Here is a 14,969-nt window from a genome sequence, read left to right on the forward strand (position 1 = left end):
CCGGTGACGTCTCTGTCGTCCGTCTGTCTTTTGACGGGGGTGGGGAAACACGGAAGTAATTACTCATGGGGCCTGCCTCTTTGACATTTCGAGATGTGATTTTCTCGTGTCCGCCGCAAATACAGTGGTCAGCCATCAGTAGGCAAAAGCATATGGAAACCGTTGAGGCCCAGCGCATTTGTCTACCTCCAGTACGCATGCGCGCATGCGGACCACTTATGTGGACCCCTGGCTATTAGTATTGTCCTTAATGCTAACTGAAAGGTTTATTTCACCTTATGGTTTATTTTATGGTATAGAAAATTATATAAGGTTGAAAGGTCATAAATATATACAGTATATACAGTAATTGCACTCAAGGGAGAGATTGTCAATGATAAGGTAATAAATTAAGGTAAAGGCAATTCATTGATATATAAATAAGGTTTAAAAGGAAAAAGGTGAAAAGTTTTTGTTAATTTCTAATTGTGTTGTTTTATTTGTGTGCACCGCAGCGCTTACGGTGTGATTACATCAAGGATGGAATAAAAGTTGTAAACCATCAGTTTAAGAGACCACCTTTTCAATCGGGGTGTTACACTAGTTAATTCTATCAGCATTTGAACTCATTGTTTATTTGTGATTTATTATTCTTATTTACGTGTTTATTTGTACTTTAATAAATAATTTAAGTGTTCCAATATGTTTTTTGTGAATTGATAAGCGTCAACAAAAATTTCATTGCTAAATTAGTAAACAAAAACCAAAAAAAAAAAATTTTTTTTTTAATTATTTGATTAGTCGACTAATCGTAAAAATAGTCGGCTGACTAATCAGGAGAAAATTAGTCGTTTGGGACAGCCCTAGACTTAAGTAATAACTACTCTCACTGATTTCTGAGTACTGTGGGAAATTAGGTTATTGTTTATATTGTCCATAAATTATGCTGTTTTGAATTCAACTAGATTGTATAATTTTAGACTGTGAGCAATAGTAAATTGTACAGAAGCAGCAACCACTTTTGTGCAATTTGACTGAATAATAATTCATACAACTTCTTTTGTGGTTTGAAAATAGGTCAAATGTCGGTCGGTCGGTCGGTCGGTCGGTCGGTCGGTCGGTCTGACAGAGCTTCAGACAGTGTTTATCATACAATGAGATTGGTATAGACTTTTCATTTTATGCCATCATGACAATAGGTCTCAGATAACAGGCAGAATCAGTGTTGACTACACACATATGGATGCACGATCGTAAGTGTTGAACAGGTTACAAAAGAGAAAACTTAAGTGTGTGTTTGTGATGTTGAGCAGCTGTTCCGTAATTTTTTTTTTTTACTCCAGTGAACCATTTTCCAAGTCAATGGAACTGCTTTCTCTAACTTCACCTGCTTCACTGTTTCCTTTAGTCCCTTTTCCTTACTTTTTCTAATGTCTCATGCATCGTAATAATGACAGCTTTTAGTCAGTTAGTTGTTGTTATTACAAACTGCAGGCCACTTCGCAGAGCATCTTGTTACAACAGATCCCATATGTGGAGATTGAAATCTCCCCTTCGAGGAGGCATCTACAGCACAAATCGGTATTTTCTTCAGCAGCCAAAATAGATTCAGCGTTCCTATCAGCCTCTGTTCCTGTTTAGAGTGTCTCGAACAGATGAGGATTATTGGTGAGGAATGTTACGATAGAGTTCTGGGAAAGGGACGTTGAGTGTTATATAACCTCCAAAAAAGATCATATAACAAAACATTTGATTCAACAGACATCTTGACTTTCTCATTTGTGAATGTTCCATGTTGTCTCTTTCACCAGCCATATTCAGTTCAGCAGTCTGGAATTTTCCCACACATATCAACTCATACTCTTCCTTTCTCATCATTACACACAAAGTAATACAACAAATACTAATATATCAGCAGTTGCTACAAGTTAACGAGAGATGGCAGACGGAGAATGTGTTTCGAGTGAAAGCAAAATATTGAAATATTAATAGTATTCAGACAGTTGCACGGTATTGTTTGCCAAGTCCACCTCATTGTTCAGTTTTTGCCAATTACCGATCACCTGATTGGATTGGGGATATTTTGAGCATGCCACATACATACTGTTGCTATTCCCACAGTACAACATCACATAAATGAATATTGCTAAACAACTCAATATTTGCACTCTGACCTGTACAACAATTAAAGTTAGAATGAAGACATCAATGTATTATTCTATTTGCTGTAGGCGTGGGGCACTAGGGTACAGAGAAACTGCATTATTCTAATAAGGGGCCAGTCACAGTTTTGGTGACATGGCTTTTGAAAAAAAATTCTGAATCTTCATTTATAATAAAAACATTTTTAAAAAGTGTGACATCATGATATATTAATTCTAGAGCTCCTGAGAATGAATCCACAGTCTGTTTCTTGATGTGGTCTAGTAATAGTGAGAAATGATTATCACAAGATTCCTTTTTTTCAGCATGTATTTATTATTGTTTTGTGTATTAATTACTTATTATTGACAATAATAAAAAAAACTATTCAATGTACTTAATGTAAATTTGTTGTCCTACTTGAAAATGTTATGCACACAAACTCCATCAAACCCTGGCGAACACTGAAAAGAGTGACAAAGCGTCATGTGACAGTCCATAATGTTTTGAAGTGAGTCTTCAAAAAAAAAGTAGCCGAGTCTACTGTCTAAAACAAAAACAAAAATTGCCCTCCACTTTCATTTGATGTTCTACAGAAACTTCCTGGAATGTGAATCAGGAAATGGTTTGGAATTCTACATAAATGAAGATCTTTCATTTTCCCAAAGGAACTAAAAAGCAATGTCGCCAGGTCCTTAACTGAAATTAAATGCATTTTTGTTGAGCCACTGGAAATAGAACACAATTATTTTTGTCAGTTCTTGCAACCACTTAGGGTCAATACAATGACTTCAAAGTATTTTCTTTTTAATGCCCATAGACAGTCAGTGAGACAAAAGGCCTTCTTAATTTCCTGTCCCTGTCAAATTTCTCGGGCGGGCAGGTGGTGTTGACCCAAACGCAGGGAAAGCGGAGGCAAGCACACGAGTGTGGGGCAAAAATGTTTTAATTAAAGTTTAAAATAAATAAATAAATAAATTACAAACAAAACAACCAGGGATCAAAAAAGGAAAAGGAAAACAAAAGTCAGGCTAACAAAGCAACTCACAGGGAAACGAGGCAGGACGAGGGCACAGGAACAAATGGGTCTCAAACGATAACATGGACAAGAACAATGATGCAACAATGACTGAACAAAAACAGGGAACTTATATACACAGACAAGGGGTAAAGACACAATGAGGCACATGTAGGTGACACAAGAGGAAGCAGATTAGTGGATACACAAGGAGCAGTCACAACAGGTGAAATCAATGGGTAATCATGGGGACAAGACACACTAGGAGGAAACAAATTAATCCCAACAGTCCGTAACGATTCAAATACCATGATTTTGCCCATAAGTAAAGTCAACAGCAGCATGGGCCACAACACGCATTTCCTCTAGCAGCAAAACAGCACCCTGACAATTACCCGCCCTATTATTGATGAGTCATCAGCAATAGGGCGGATAATTGAAGCCTCGTGGAGCATTGAACCACTTGAGCCAATTGGTTCGAGAAAGGGCTCGTTTCTCAAAGCTTCTTGTAAGCACGGTACTAACTACTGGTTAAGTGTATGATCACAGTCAGTTTTCTCTCAACTTAATGAGTGATTTTTTTTGTGTGTGTGTGTGTCTGTTTAGGAGGGAATTCATTTTCAAAATATTTTTTTTACCAAATCATCTATGTACATAGATTATCACATATGTACATACAGTGATCCCTCACTTATTACTGGTAATGGGGACCGGAACCGACCGCGTAAAGTGGAAAAACTTCGAAATAGGGTCACGCCCCACACCCATTTTAACATACCTTTTTTTGGGAAAACCCATTGGCAGTGTATCAAATACTTGTTCTCCCCACTGTATATAATATCAAAAAGTGTACATAAAATCCTAAAAATGCATATGTTATCATTAGAAATTAAAGAATTGTTTAAAACTTAAATGAAATGTTATTATTAATATAAATAACATCCATAAAATAATGTATAAATAATACATACTGTACATTCATTCTCTAATGATACATGTGTGGGGGTGTATGTAAGTGGAGATAAATACGTAGATGAATATCAAGTGCACATAAATATGTTTTTAGAACTCTTTTATAACAAGACACTTATAACAAGATTAAAAAATCTGCGATGCATTAACTGTGCAAAAGTTGAGTCACTAAGTAGCAAGGGATTACTGTTATAAATAGTGTGTAATGTGTGTGTGTGAAAGTGATTCCCCAAATGTAATTATCATAATATGACAGGTTGTGCAATGTTTTTTTGTCCTGAAATTGACATGAGCGTAATCAGGCAGAGAACAGTAAAAGTGTAACATGAACATTGATGTACCGCATGGGGAGCGGGTGGGGTTCATTCATTTTCATTCAAAAACAAAAGTTTTTCCACACAGGGGAAAGTCCTCTTTCTTGCTCGCCCCATCCTATCAACTACTGTACCAATCCTTAACCTTTCACTCTCCAAACCACTTCCAAACTATCCAGACTCTCACCTGATCGCAACTATTCTTCAAACACCCTAATTTTGAATGTAGCCAGAATTGCTTATATACCATAGCGAGCTGAAATACCGTGCAGCAAAATCTAAAGCACTCCCTGAAGCAATCACATGGTACAGCTGGGAAGCAAGGCTTGGGACTTTATCGTTTTCAGAACATCCCCTAAATGAGGCGAGCCTCGGTACGCGCTTCACGGAAATGTCCATTCATTACTCGACACACGCATCGAAGGCCTGGCGCACCTCATTACATCACTACTGATGACACAGACTGGTCAAACTGCGACCAGTTATAGACTTAACATACATCTGATGCAGAACGTCATAGATGAGTTAATGGAAATTGGCATGATTCATTTTGTTGACACAAGGGAGCTTTCCAAATCCCAAAATATCATAGCAGTGTCTAGTTACAGTTGTGTCGTATGAGGAGAGAAAGGGTCATAAAAAGTGGTTATGATGATGTGGGTTTATTGTCCAAAGTAGCATTGTATAGGGATGGGTCTTGACAAAAACTATTCAAAAGTGAAAAACATTTGAAATGTTTAAATTCCAAGCAATTAAACCATTATAAACCCTTACTTTTTCCTGAGATAGTACAGAAAAGTTCTATTCTTTTACAGTTGTTCAATTCCAATCAGAGGAAAACAACTACCTTTAAGTTGGCAGTGTTGTGTAATGTGTTACATAAGTTAAGCGTTAGTTCTGACAGCACCATAATGTTTGGAACAATAGACAGCCCTGACTGAAAGGGAGTCAGGCAGCTGCTAGCAATCACGAGCTGCTTTACACAACGTTCTCACGGCACTGGCAAACTACACATGCTTATATTTACAGAGAGGCCCCCTCTAAAACCAATACCACACTCATTGCCAACTTTACATACTTTCTTGTTCCTGTTTCCCACAAAACGACAAGTTCCACGACAATGAGGTACAACAATGCTAAATATTTGTAAATATTTGAGAACTGATAGTAGGACACAGTTTTCACACATGCTTTTTCTTTTTCTTCAGGAGTATAAAGTGTAACGTTAACCCATCTTCCCTGGCAAGGGGGAATTTGAAGATTTTTTACTCTCCACCAGAAAGATGGGCGTGTCACCCAGTCATGTGATGTACATCGTTCACTAAAAAGGAGAGGGCAGGATCCATTTAAGAAAGGCCCATAGATGAAGTTGTCTGGTTGTATAAGACTGGCTCTGAGGCCGCAGGGGTGGTGTTGTCAAAGGTGCTGATGATGTTCTCCAATGGCTTACTGCAAGTAACACGTCACGTTTGCTCATTAATATTCATGTCGTTAGCAATTTTTGCTAGGCAGGACAACATCCCGTTTGTCCCTTCTATTAAATGAATGAAAATAGTACAAACGAGATGTTTACTGAGCTAAACCTACCAATTCTGTCCGAAAATGATGTCCCTGGTGCCAAATTCATTGGTAAAGATGTGGAAGAACATACAAATGTTCAGTTAAAGAGATGGCTTGAGTGTCGAGGGCTGAAAAAGACGGGAAAAAGAGAACACCGACCTGATCCAGAGTTAGCTTTTTTATCGACACCTTTTTCTTGTGTGCTTTTCCTTACGCCACTGACAATGACATTCTCCTATTTCAACAATCTATCTTTTACCAACATATGCCCTGTATTTCTTGTGAATTGTATCCTCTCGTTGTCTTACGTCTCTGACCGTTCTTGGGGGAAATTTACATGGCTATTTTTGTGTAGCGATCACAAATGCTACTCAGTGACAGCCAACGAACACTATATATTTTTTCATTGATAACAAATCTTTATTCTATAATTCATTTACACTTCCCCCTTACTAAAGTTGTTCTTTTTTTTACAACATATAAGATAACAGTGGCAGTCAGATACCATTTTAATTTTTTTCAGGTCATTCATTGTCAGACAGAAGTAGCATGGCAAAACGTCACGCTAAAAAATAAGTAAAAATATCAAAATGGCGTACCTCTTCGTCCTCTGTAGTACCACGGCCCCCAACAAAATGTTTACTGTGTATAAAATGTGAATGGCTTCACCTTACTGGTGTTAAACTGGTCTTTTGGACATCCACGCAAGTTGATCCATTCTTCACATTTTTTCCTCCTTTTTTGGTTTCGGGAAACGTATGAAGAAAACGTCCTTCATATGTTGCAATGTCTAGAGTCGTTTCTACAAGTTCCATAGCAGCAGTGTTTGATTGGAATGTTCTTTTTTGAAAGATTACCGGAGAAAACAAACAGAAATAACATGGATTGTATGCGAGGGCATGTCAATAATGTCCCACTTCCGCATTACGATGGCGACGTCTCGGTCTAAAAATAGCATTCGTGCGGCACGCTATTGGACTACAACGCTAAACTGTAATACATACAGTGAGGAGCAGACGTATTTGCACCCCTTCTGACTTTCCAAGTTCACCTACTTAGAAAATAGGTAGAGGTCTGAAATGTCAAACATAGATGTATTTCCACTCATAGAGACATAATCTAAAAAAAAAAAAAAATCCAGAAATCACATTGTATGATCTTAAAATAATTTATTTGTAATTTACTAAGGTTCATAAGTATTTGTACTCCTGAGAATCAGCAATAAGTATGACACTCACCTGTACCCCATGAGTAACCACCAACCCACCACCCGTTTGAGCTCAATATTGTCACCTGTGCACCCAACAGTCAGTCATAATCCAACTGCTAACATGGGCAAGACCTGAGAGCTTTTGAAAGACACCAGAGAAAAAATTGTTGTGCTCTACATAACTGGAAAAGGCTATGGGACAATTGGAAAGCAGCTGAGTGAGAATAAATCAACAGTTGCAGCAATTGTTAGAAAATAGAAAAGGTTAAATATGACTGATATTCTACCTCAGTCTAGGGCTCCATGGGGCATCACTCATGATGAGAAAAGTGAGGGCTCAGCCTGGAACTACACAGCAGGAGCTGGTCAATGACACTGAAGAGAGATGGATGCACATTTTCAAAGGCTACTGTCCGTAGAACACTTCGGTGCAATGGCTGAAAATCATGCATTGCTCAGAAGGTTCCCCTGTTGAAGCCAGTACATGTGAAGGCCCGTCTGAAGTTTGCCAGGGACCATCTGTTTGATGCAGAGGGGTCAGGGAAGAAAGTCATGTGGTCAGATGAGACCAAAATAGAACTTTTTGGTACAGACTTTACTCGTCGTGTGTGGAGGAAAAAGAAGGATGAGTACAATCCCAATAACATCATCCCCACTGTGAAGTATGGGGGTGGAATCCTCATGCTTTGGGGGTGCTTTTCAGCAAAGGGGACAGGACGACTGTGCTGTACAAAGTAGAGGATGAATGGTGAAATTTATTGTCAGATTTTGAGCCACAACTTCCTTCCCTCAGTGGCTGGATCTTCCAACATGACAATGATCCGAAGTACACAGCCAAGCTGACCAAGGAGTGGCTGCGTAAAAAGCATATCAACATTCTGGAGTGGCCTAGCCAGTCTCCAGACCTCAATCCAATAGAAAATCTTTGGATGGAGCTGAAACTTCGCGTTTCTCAACGACAGCCCCGACACGTGAGAAGATTTGTGTCGAGGAATGGCCAAAAATCCCTGTTTCCATATGTGAAAACCTGTTGAAGAACTACAGAAAGCGTCTGACCTCTGTAATTGCAAAAAAAAGCTGCTGTAATAAATATTAGCACTGATTTTCTCAGGGATACAAATACTTTTACAAATAAATTATGGAAAGATCATACAATGTAAATTCCAGATTTTTTTAGATTATGTCTCAATAGGTGAAAATGCATCTTTGATTGAAATTCCAGACCTGCACATGTTTTCTAAGTGGATGAACTTGCAAAATCACAAGGGGTGGGATGTAAATACTTCTGCTCCACACTGTATGTTTCCATTCACTATCTTTTTATCACCCTGCTTGGAATTTCCTTGCTATGACCCAAGCACAGTTTTGCACTCATCACTATCATAATCGGATGTGGCAAAAGTACACGCACTGTGTACTTAAGCAGACGTAGACCACAAATACTCATAAAATATGTACGACAGATAGTGAAAGGATTGTTCACCTGCAAAAATAATTTCTCTTTTATGGAAACGTGTGTCATATCGTCTGCTTACAGTATATCTAGTATGGAATCACAGGAGAGTCCCAAAATTAAATAATAAATAAATATTTAAAGAAATAAATTAAAATATAAAAGTATATTTTGTCACTGGCTTTTACTTTTTCTCATTGAAACTCTCAAACGGAAAAAAACAATGGCAATTTTTGTCATTGACTTTTACTTTTTGTCATTTAAAAACAGACGGAAAAAACAATGGCATTTTCTTTTTCTTTGCCTTTTCTGTTTCGCTTGTCATTATCTTTGTCTTTGCTCTTACCGAAAGGAATGGTCTGTCAATAAAATGGCGTTGGGAGGGGCTTTCCAAACAGGAAAGGGTTAGTTATGACGGGGTAGAGTTGGCTGGGCCGACCCATCCAGCCTATCAGCTGCTTCTCTTAGCAGTTGTGAAAATCTATATCTCTCGAATTAAGTGATGAATAAAAAGTTGTGAAAAATAGCAGCTGTGAAAATCTATATCTCTCGAAAAAATCACACGTGATACAGATTTTGCTCCTCACTGTGTATTTATTTATTCCTCTTTATATTTATTTATTAATTTTTTTCTTGTATTTTGGCACTCTTGTGATTCCATAATCTAGCACCCTGTATCCAAAACAGAAACGCTGACATCATAGCGTGAACGGTTCCAGCTACACCGTGCCCCATTCTTTTTCTTATCACTCACCTTCTTTTATGAGTTTCAAGTCACGGACAAGTTTATTTATGATGAACACTCCTTTAAAACAGAATTAGACAAAGTTTTGTACTGTACTGTATATACTAGTATTATCATAGTCATTCAACCATTACAGTCATGTGAGAAAATTAGGACACCCCATTAAATATTCAGTTCTTTATTAAGAAATGTTCACATATTAATGTCCGATCTTGTTTTTCTTTAACTCTGGAGAAGAAAGTGATTTAATTGCAGGTAAACAACAAAAATTAACATTGTTTTACTCCTTAAACCAAGTATATAAACAACAAAAATGCATATTCTAACTGAGAAAAAAGTGAGGACACCATACCACCTAATAGCTAGTGTTAGCCCCTTTGGCTGAAATAACTTCAGTGAGATGCTTTTTGTAGCCATCGACCAGTCTTTGACATCGGTCTGAAGAAAGTTTGCACCACTCTTCAATGCTGAATACTTTCAACAGTGACTGACTGTTGAAGTGAGAGAAAACAGCATGGTGAGATCAAAGGAGCTGTCTGAGGCATTCAGAAAGAAGATTGTAGACGCTAATGAGTCTGGTAAGGGATTTCAAAAGATCTCAAAAGAATATAAAATCCGCCATTCCACTGTCCTGAAGATATTCTACAAGTGGAGAACATTGAAAACAACTGTCAACACGCCATGTCTGGCCGTCCAAGCAAGTTCACCCTGAGAGCGAACACCAAGATGCTAAAAGAAGTCTTCACAAACCCTAAAATGTCATCACGGGACCTACGGCAGGCTATTGTTACTGTTGATGTGAAAGTGCATGCCTCTGCAATCAGAAAGAGATTGCAGAAATTTAACATTCATGGGAGGTGTGCAAGGAGGAAACCTTTGCTCTCCAAGAAGAACATGAAGGCCAGACTGAAGTTTGACAGAGTGAATGTAGACAAAGACTTCTGGAGTAATGTTCTTTGGACAGATGAATCTAAAATTGAATTATTTGGACCTCAGAACAGAGGACATGTTTGGCGTAAACCCAATCCAGCATTCTAGGAAAAGAACATTATACCAACTATTAATCATGGAGGTGGAAGTGTCATGGTTTGGGGATGCTTTCCTGCAGCAGGACCTGGCCAGCTCACCATCATAGAATCCACCATGAATTCTATCATGTATCAGAGGGTGCTTGAGGAACATGTGAGATCATCTGTGAAAAAAATTAAAGCTAAAGCGAAACTGGACCCTGCAACATGACAATGACCCAAAACATACCTGTAAATCCACTAAGGACTAGCTGAAAAGAAATGGAGGGTCCTGGATTGGCTGAGTCAAAGCCCAGATCCTAATCCCATTGAGATGCCATGGGCTGTCTTGAAACAGGCTGTACATGCAAGAAACCCCTCAAACATCTCACTGTTGAAAGTATTCTGCGTTGAGGAGTGGGGCAAACTTTCTTCAGACCGATGTCAAAGACTGGTAGATGGCTACAAAAAGCGTCTCAGTGAAGTTATTTCAGCCAAAGGGGGTAACACTAGCTATTAGGTGGTAGGGTGTCCTAACTTTTTACTCAGTTAGAATATGCATTTTTGTTTTATATACTTGGTTTAATAAGTAAAACAATGTTAATTTTTGGTGTTTACCTGCAATTAAATAACTTTCTTGTCCAAGGATAAAGAAAAACAAGATTAGACATCGATATGTAAACATTTCTTAATAAAGAACTGAATATTTAATGGGGTGTCCTAATTTTTTCACATGGCTGTATTTGCTTATAATAATGGGATTATACCCATAAAATGAACATGGAGAAAACTGGACAAATACTCGAACGGATTTCCTCAAGTACAAAAGTTGTATTTGAAGCACTTCAGCATCCAATAACAAAAATGTGTCACAAGAGTAGGTACTATCTGGTTCAGACCCAGTTTTGTTTAATAAAAGTTTTTGCAGATTTTCTACATCTTTTTATGAACATCTATGTTAACTTTTTTTTTTTTTTTTTTTTTAACTCTAGACCCGAGAAGCCAACCTCAGCGGGGATCAGATGTCAGCCGAACGATGCAGTCGGACTGCCAGAACCCTGAACCACGTGTCTCTGGGACTCGGCATCGGCAGCTTCATGCTCCTGATTGTCTACCTTGTGGTTTTAATGACCCTGTTTTGATTTATTCACAAATCGTCAAAATCCAATTTATCCAAATATTTCCACTAAAATTGAATCAGTTGGAATGTGTACACCTTTCCAATCACCTTAGCTTGTGCGCGTGTAGCCTCAGCAGATTTTTTCCAAGCTGACCAATGTCTAAAAACGTGCCAAAAAAAAAAAAAAAAGCTTTTTCATAATGAATTTTAAAGGTGATAGAATTACAACACTGTCATTCACATCTATCATGAGCCAATCACCACACAGGGTGCCCGAAGAATGAGATTATTAAATACTGTTTTTATATATTTCTTAAAACTTTTTCACAGCTCTGTTAAAAATAACTCTAAAGCAATACTGTTCATATCATCAGTGGCTCCCATTGTTTTCACCTAGACTACCCCCATCACCTCAGGCTCTGAAGTAAAAAACGTTATATTGAAGATAGCCTCTGAAAAATCATGTTTTCTATCATGTGTGCTCACAGGGTTATACAAAATGATTTTCACTAAGCAGCATGAGAGGGGGAAGCAGGGACCAACTTCAAGTTTTGAGGTAGGAATTCAAATTTGGGGCAGGTAGGGACCAACTTCAAGTTTTGAGGGAGGGATTCAAATCGTAATAAATACCGGTGTAGCAACTCCAAATTAACCTGGTATGTTGAGAGAAAATGGTTGCGCTGTGCACCTGTGTGTATGAGCACACTGAGTCTTGAATATGCCTTGTTTGCTTTAAAAAATACATAAAAAATAAATAAATACTTTTTACAAACACACTTGAGGGATTTGTGCACAGTGTATAGCAAAGAGCCACACATTACACCAACCAATCACTAAACAGATTTTAGATAATGGATCCTACAACCACAATTTCAATGAAGTTGGGACGTTATGTTAAACATAAATAACAGAATGTAATGATTGGAAAATCATACCCGCCCCCCTTCCTTTTCCACTTCTATCCACTTAGTTCCAATTAAATCAGTGAGTTTTTATTTCTGGGGTTTCAGTGGGGATCTCAGGATTAAAAGGGATTATAAATAGCCTTTCATGCAAACTAATAATGAAAAAAGACTTGCTCCCCCTTTCCAAAGATTCATATAAATTGTATTATCTGCCGAATATAGTACAGGTAGTCCCTGGGTTACGACGTACCCGATTTACATGATTTCGACTTTACGACGCCAGAGTCTCATCCGCCATTCTGTCTCCAGTGTTTTTTTTTGTTTTTTTATTTTTTTATTTTTAAGTCGCAGAAACAGTACCAAGTTCTTCCCATGTCAGGATCCTCTCCTCCCCCAGTACTGTCACCGCCATATTGCAGTTCCTTACAGCGTCAGGTCCCACTTCCTTGTTCTCATACTGCGCTACTGCTTCTCCCCCGAGTCCCCATCCAGTTGTTTGAGTTCAGACGGCGGGCTTGCGTTAAGAGAGACAACGCTGATGACCTGAGCTGCCATGATATCCCCCCTCTCTCACCTCCCTACTCTTTCCACAGCGCCTTTTTCGCTCAGCAAGGCGACTCACTTGCGAGTAAGGCCTGAATATTTTCTTTGTTGTTTTTAAAGCCCGTGTAGTCTTTGAATATAACAGCATTTGACACAAAATACCTCACAGAATCTTATTTTTTTACTCTATCTTATTAATCTGATGCATAACACATGTTTTTGGACAGTTATTTTGAGGTTTGGGGGGGATTTAGGATTCCTTAAAGTGTTCATTCCGATTTATTCGGAAATTCGGGTTACGTCACCAGCCTAGGAATGGAACTCATTTGTTACCCGGGGACTTACCTTTATTTGTGCCTTATTCAATGCCTTAATAGTTTGTTGTCGTTGTGCCACACATATTCAAATTAAAAACTTTACTCAGACTGACTGTGGTTTCCTTCCATTTCGTTTCCGTAAATCACCTGTACACTCAATAATTATCCCTCAGAAATGTATGTTTTCATTCCAGTAAACCAAAGAATTTGCACGGGGGAAAGAGGTACAGACATAAAGTTTAGGCATACCCATCCAAATTTCTTTATGCGACTTTATGTTTCCCTTAGTTTCCCATTCAAGTATATGATGACACAAAAGTTTGGTCATCTTGGGTATACCCAAACGTTTTCATGCCACTGTATCTGATGTAATGATCTCCTCCAATTATTGCTGTCTTACCATATGAAAGCATTTTGTGTGTAGCCAAAAAAGGAAAAATACTGCTGATCACAAAATCAGCGGAAAGTTGACAACAGCTGAGCTGTATGTTGCTTGAGATGAATGTTGTTCAGTGATTCTTATCAGAGGTTTGTCTTTGCAGAATGCTCATATTCTTCCCTCATCCAAAGCTGAATAAACAAGCCTGTACTTTCAAACAGATTTCATTATAAAGTTCCAAATATTTTGAAAAACAAAAACCACTCATTGCTCATTTGCTTTTTCATCAGTGATGTTGACAGTGTATGATAAGAGAACTGTAAAATCACCAATTAAGTAGTTTATTTCCTGATAGAATAATCTTACAAAAACTAATAGGCCCTCACAATCTTTTCATCACTTACCACAACTGAATTCTTCATGAAAATGATTTGTCAAGCAGTTTTGTCTTCTCTCATCAGCAAGTTAAAGAATAATCTGTAAAACCAGAGAAAATTAAATGAATGCCAAAAACGTACTTGTCAATTACAATCCCGTAAATCCAATTACAATTACAGCTAGTGTCGCACCGATACTAATATCGGTAACGATACGGCACTAAAATGACGTTATCGGTATCGGGGATTACTAACATATAATGTGTCGATTCTGTGCAATATGTTGCCCCACCCAAGATGGCTGCCAGCTTTGTATACTGCCATAAAAAATTGAGCCCTTGAAGTGGTGTCTAATCATTCTCCAGCTGTGAATTTCAGTGATTTTAAAACTAGTTCATCACCATTTGCTGTATAACATTCATTTGTTGCCAACCCTCCCACTTCAAATGGATTGAACCTTTAACACAGTCAATGGCAGCCAATGGGCTAAGGGGTGTCTGACCAAGCTATGATAGCAACAACAGCAATAACATTAGTCACGTGACGTGAGTATACAGTAAAGTATATTTGTTCAGAAAATATGGTATCGGTACAGTATCGTCATCGAGCAATACCACACAGCTGTGTGTCGGAATCGGTATCAGGAGCCAAAAAAAAAGGTGTAATACTAATTATAACCAACAATTTCAATAGAGAAGCTTGATGACCAGACCTTGTATTAGTTACAATATTGTTACAGTAGTAAAGCGCAGTATTCTTAATATAGTGGTAACTCTACTTAAGAACGTCCCCACATACAGAATTTTCAGGTTAAGACACGCGTCAATGGGAAAATATTGCCTATTTTTAAGAAAAAAAATTCAGGGTGTGAAAGGCAAAACTACAGTATGGCTATTACTCGAAGCTCCCAGAGTTGACTGATCGTAAC

The 14,969-nt window shown here is 38.1% G+C and overlaps 1 protein-coding gene across 1 annotated transcript in view; it reads left to right on the plus strand.

Moving 5' to 3' along the window:
* The window catches only part of si:dkey-33i11.9 (synapse differentiation-inducing gene protein 1-like), a 55,438-nt gene extending 41,541 nt beyond the window's left edge, over positions 1–13,897 (plus strand). The window contains exon 3 of the mRNA XM_057834563.1: positions 11,393–13,897. Within this exon, the coding sequence (XP_057690546.1) occupies positions 11,393–11,542 (150 nt within the window). The 3' untranslated portion in view covers positions 11,543–13,897. The remainder of the gene's footprint in view (positions 1–11,392) is intronic.
* Positions 13,898–14,969: the final 1,072 nt, after the last annotated feature.

The sequence above is a fragment of the Corythoichthys intestinalis genome, chromosome 4, assembly GCF_030265065.1.
Source record: "Corythoichthys intestinalis isolate RoL2023-P3 chromosome 4, ASM3026506v1, whole genome shotgun sequence".
NCBI lineage: Eukaryota > Metazoa > Chordata > Actinopteri > Syngnathiformes > Syngnathidae > Corythoichthys > Corythoichthys intestinalis.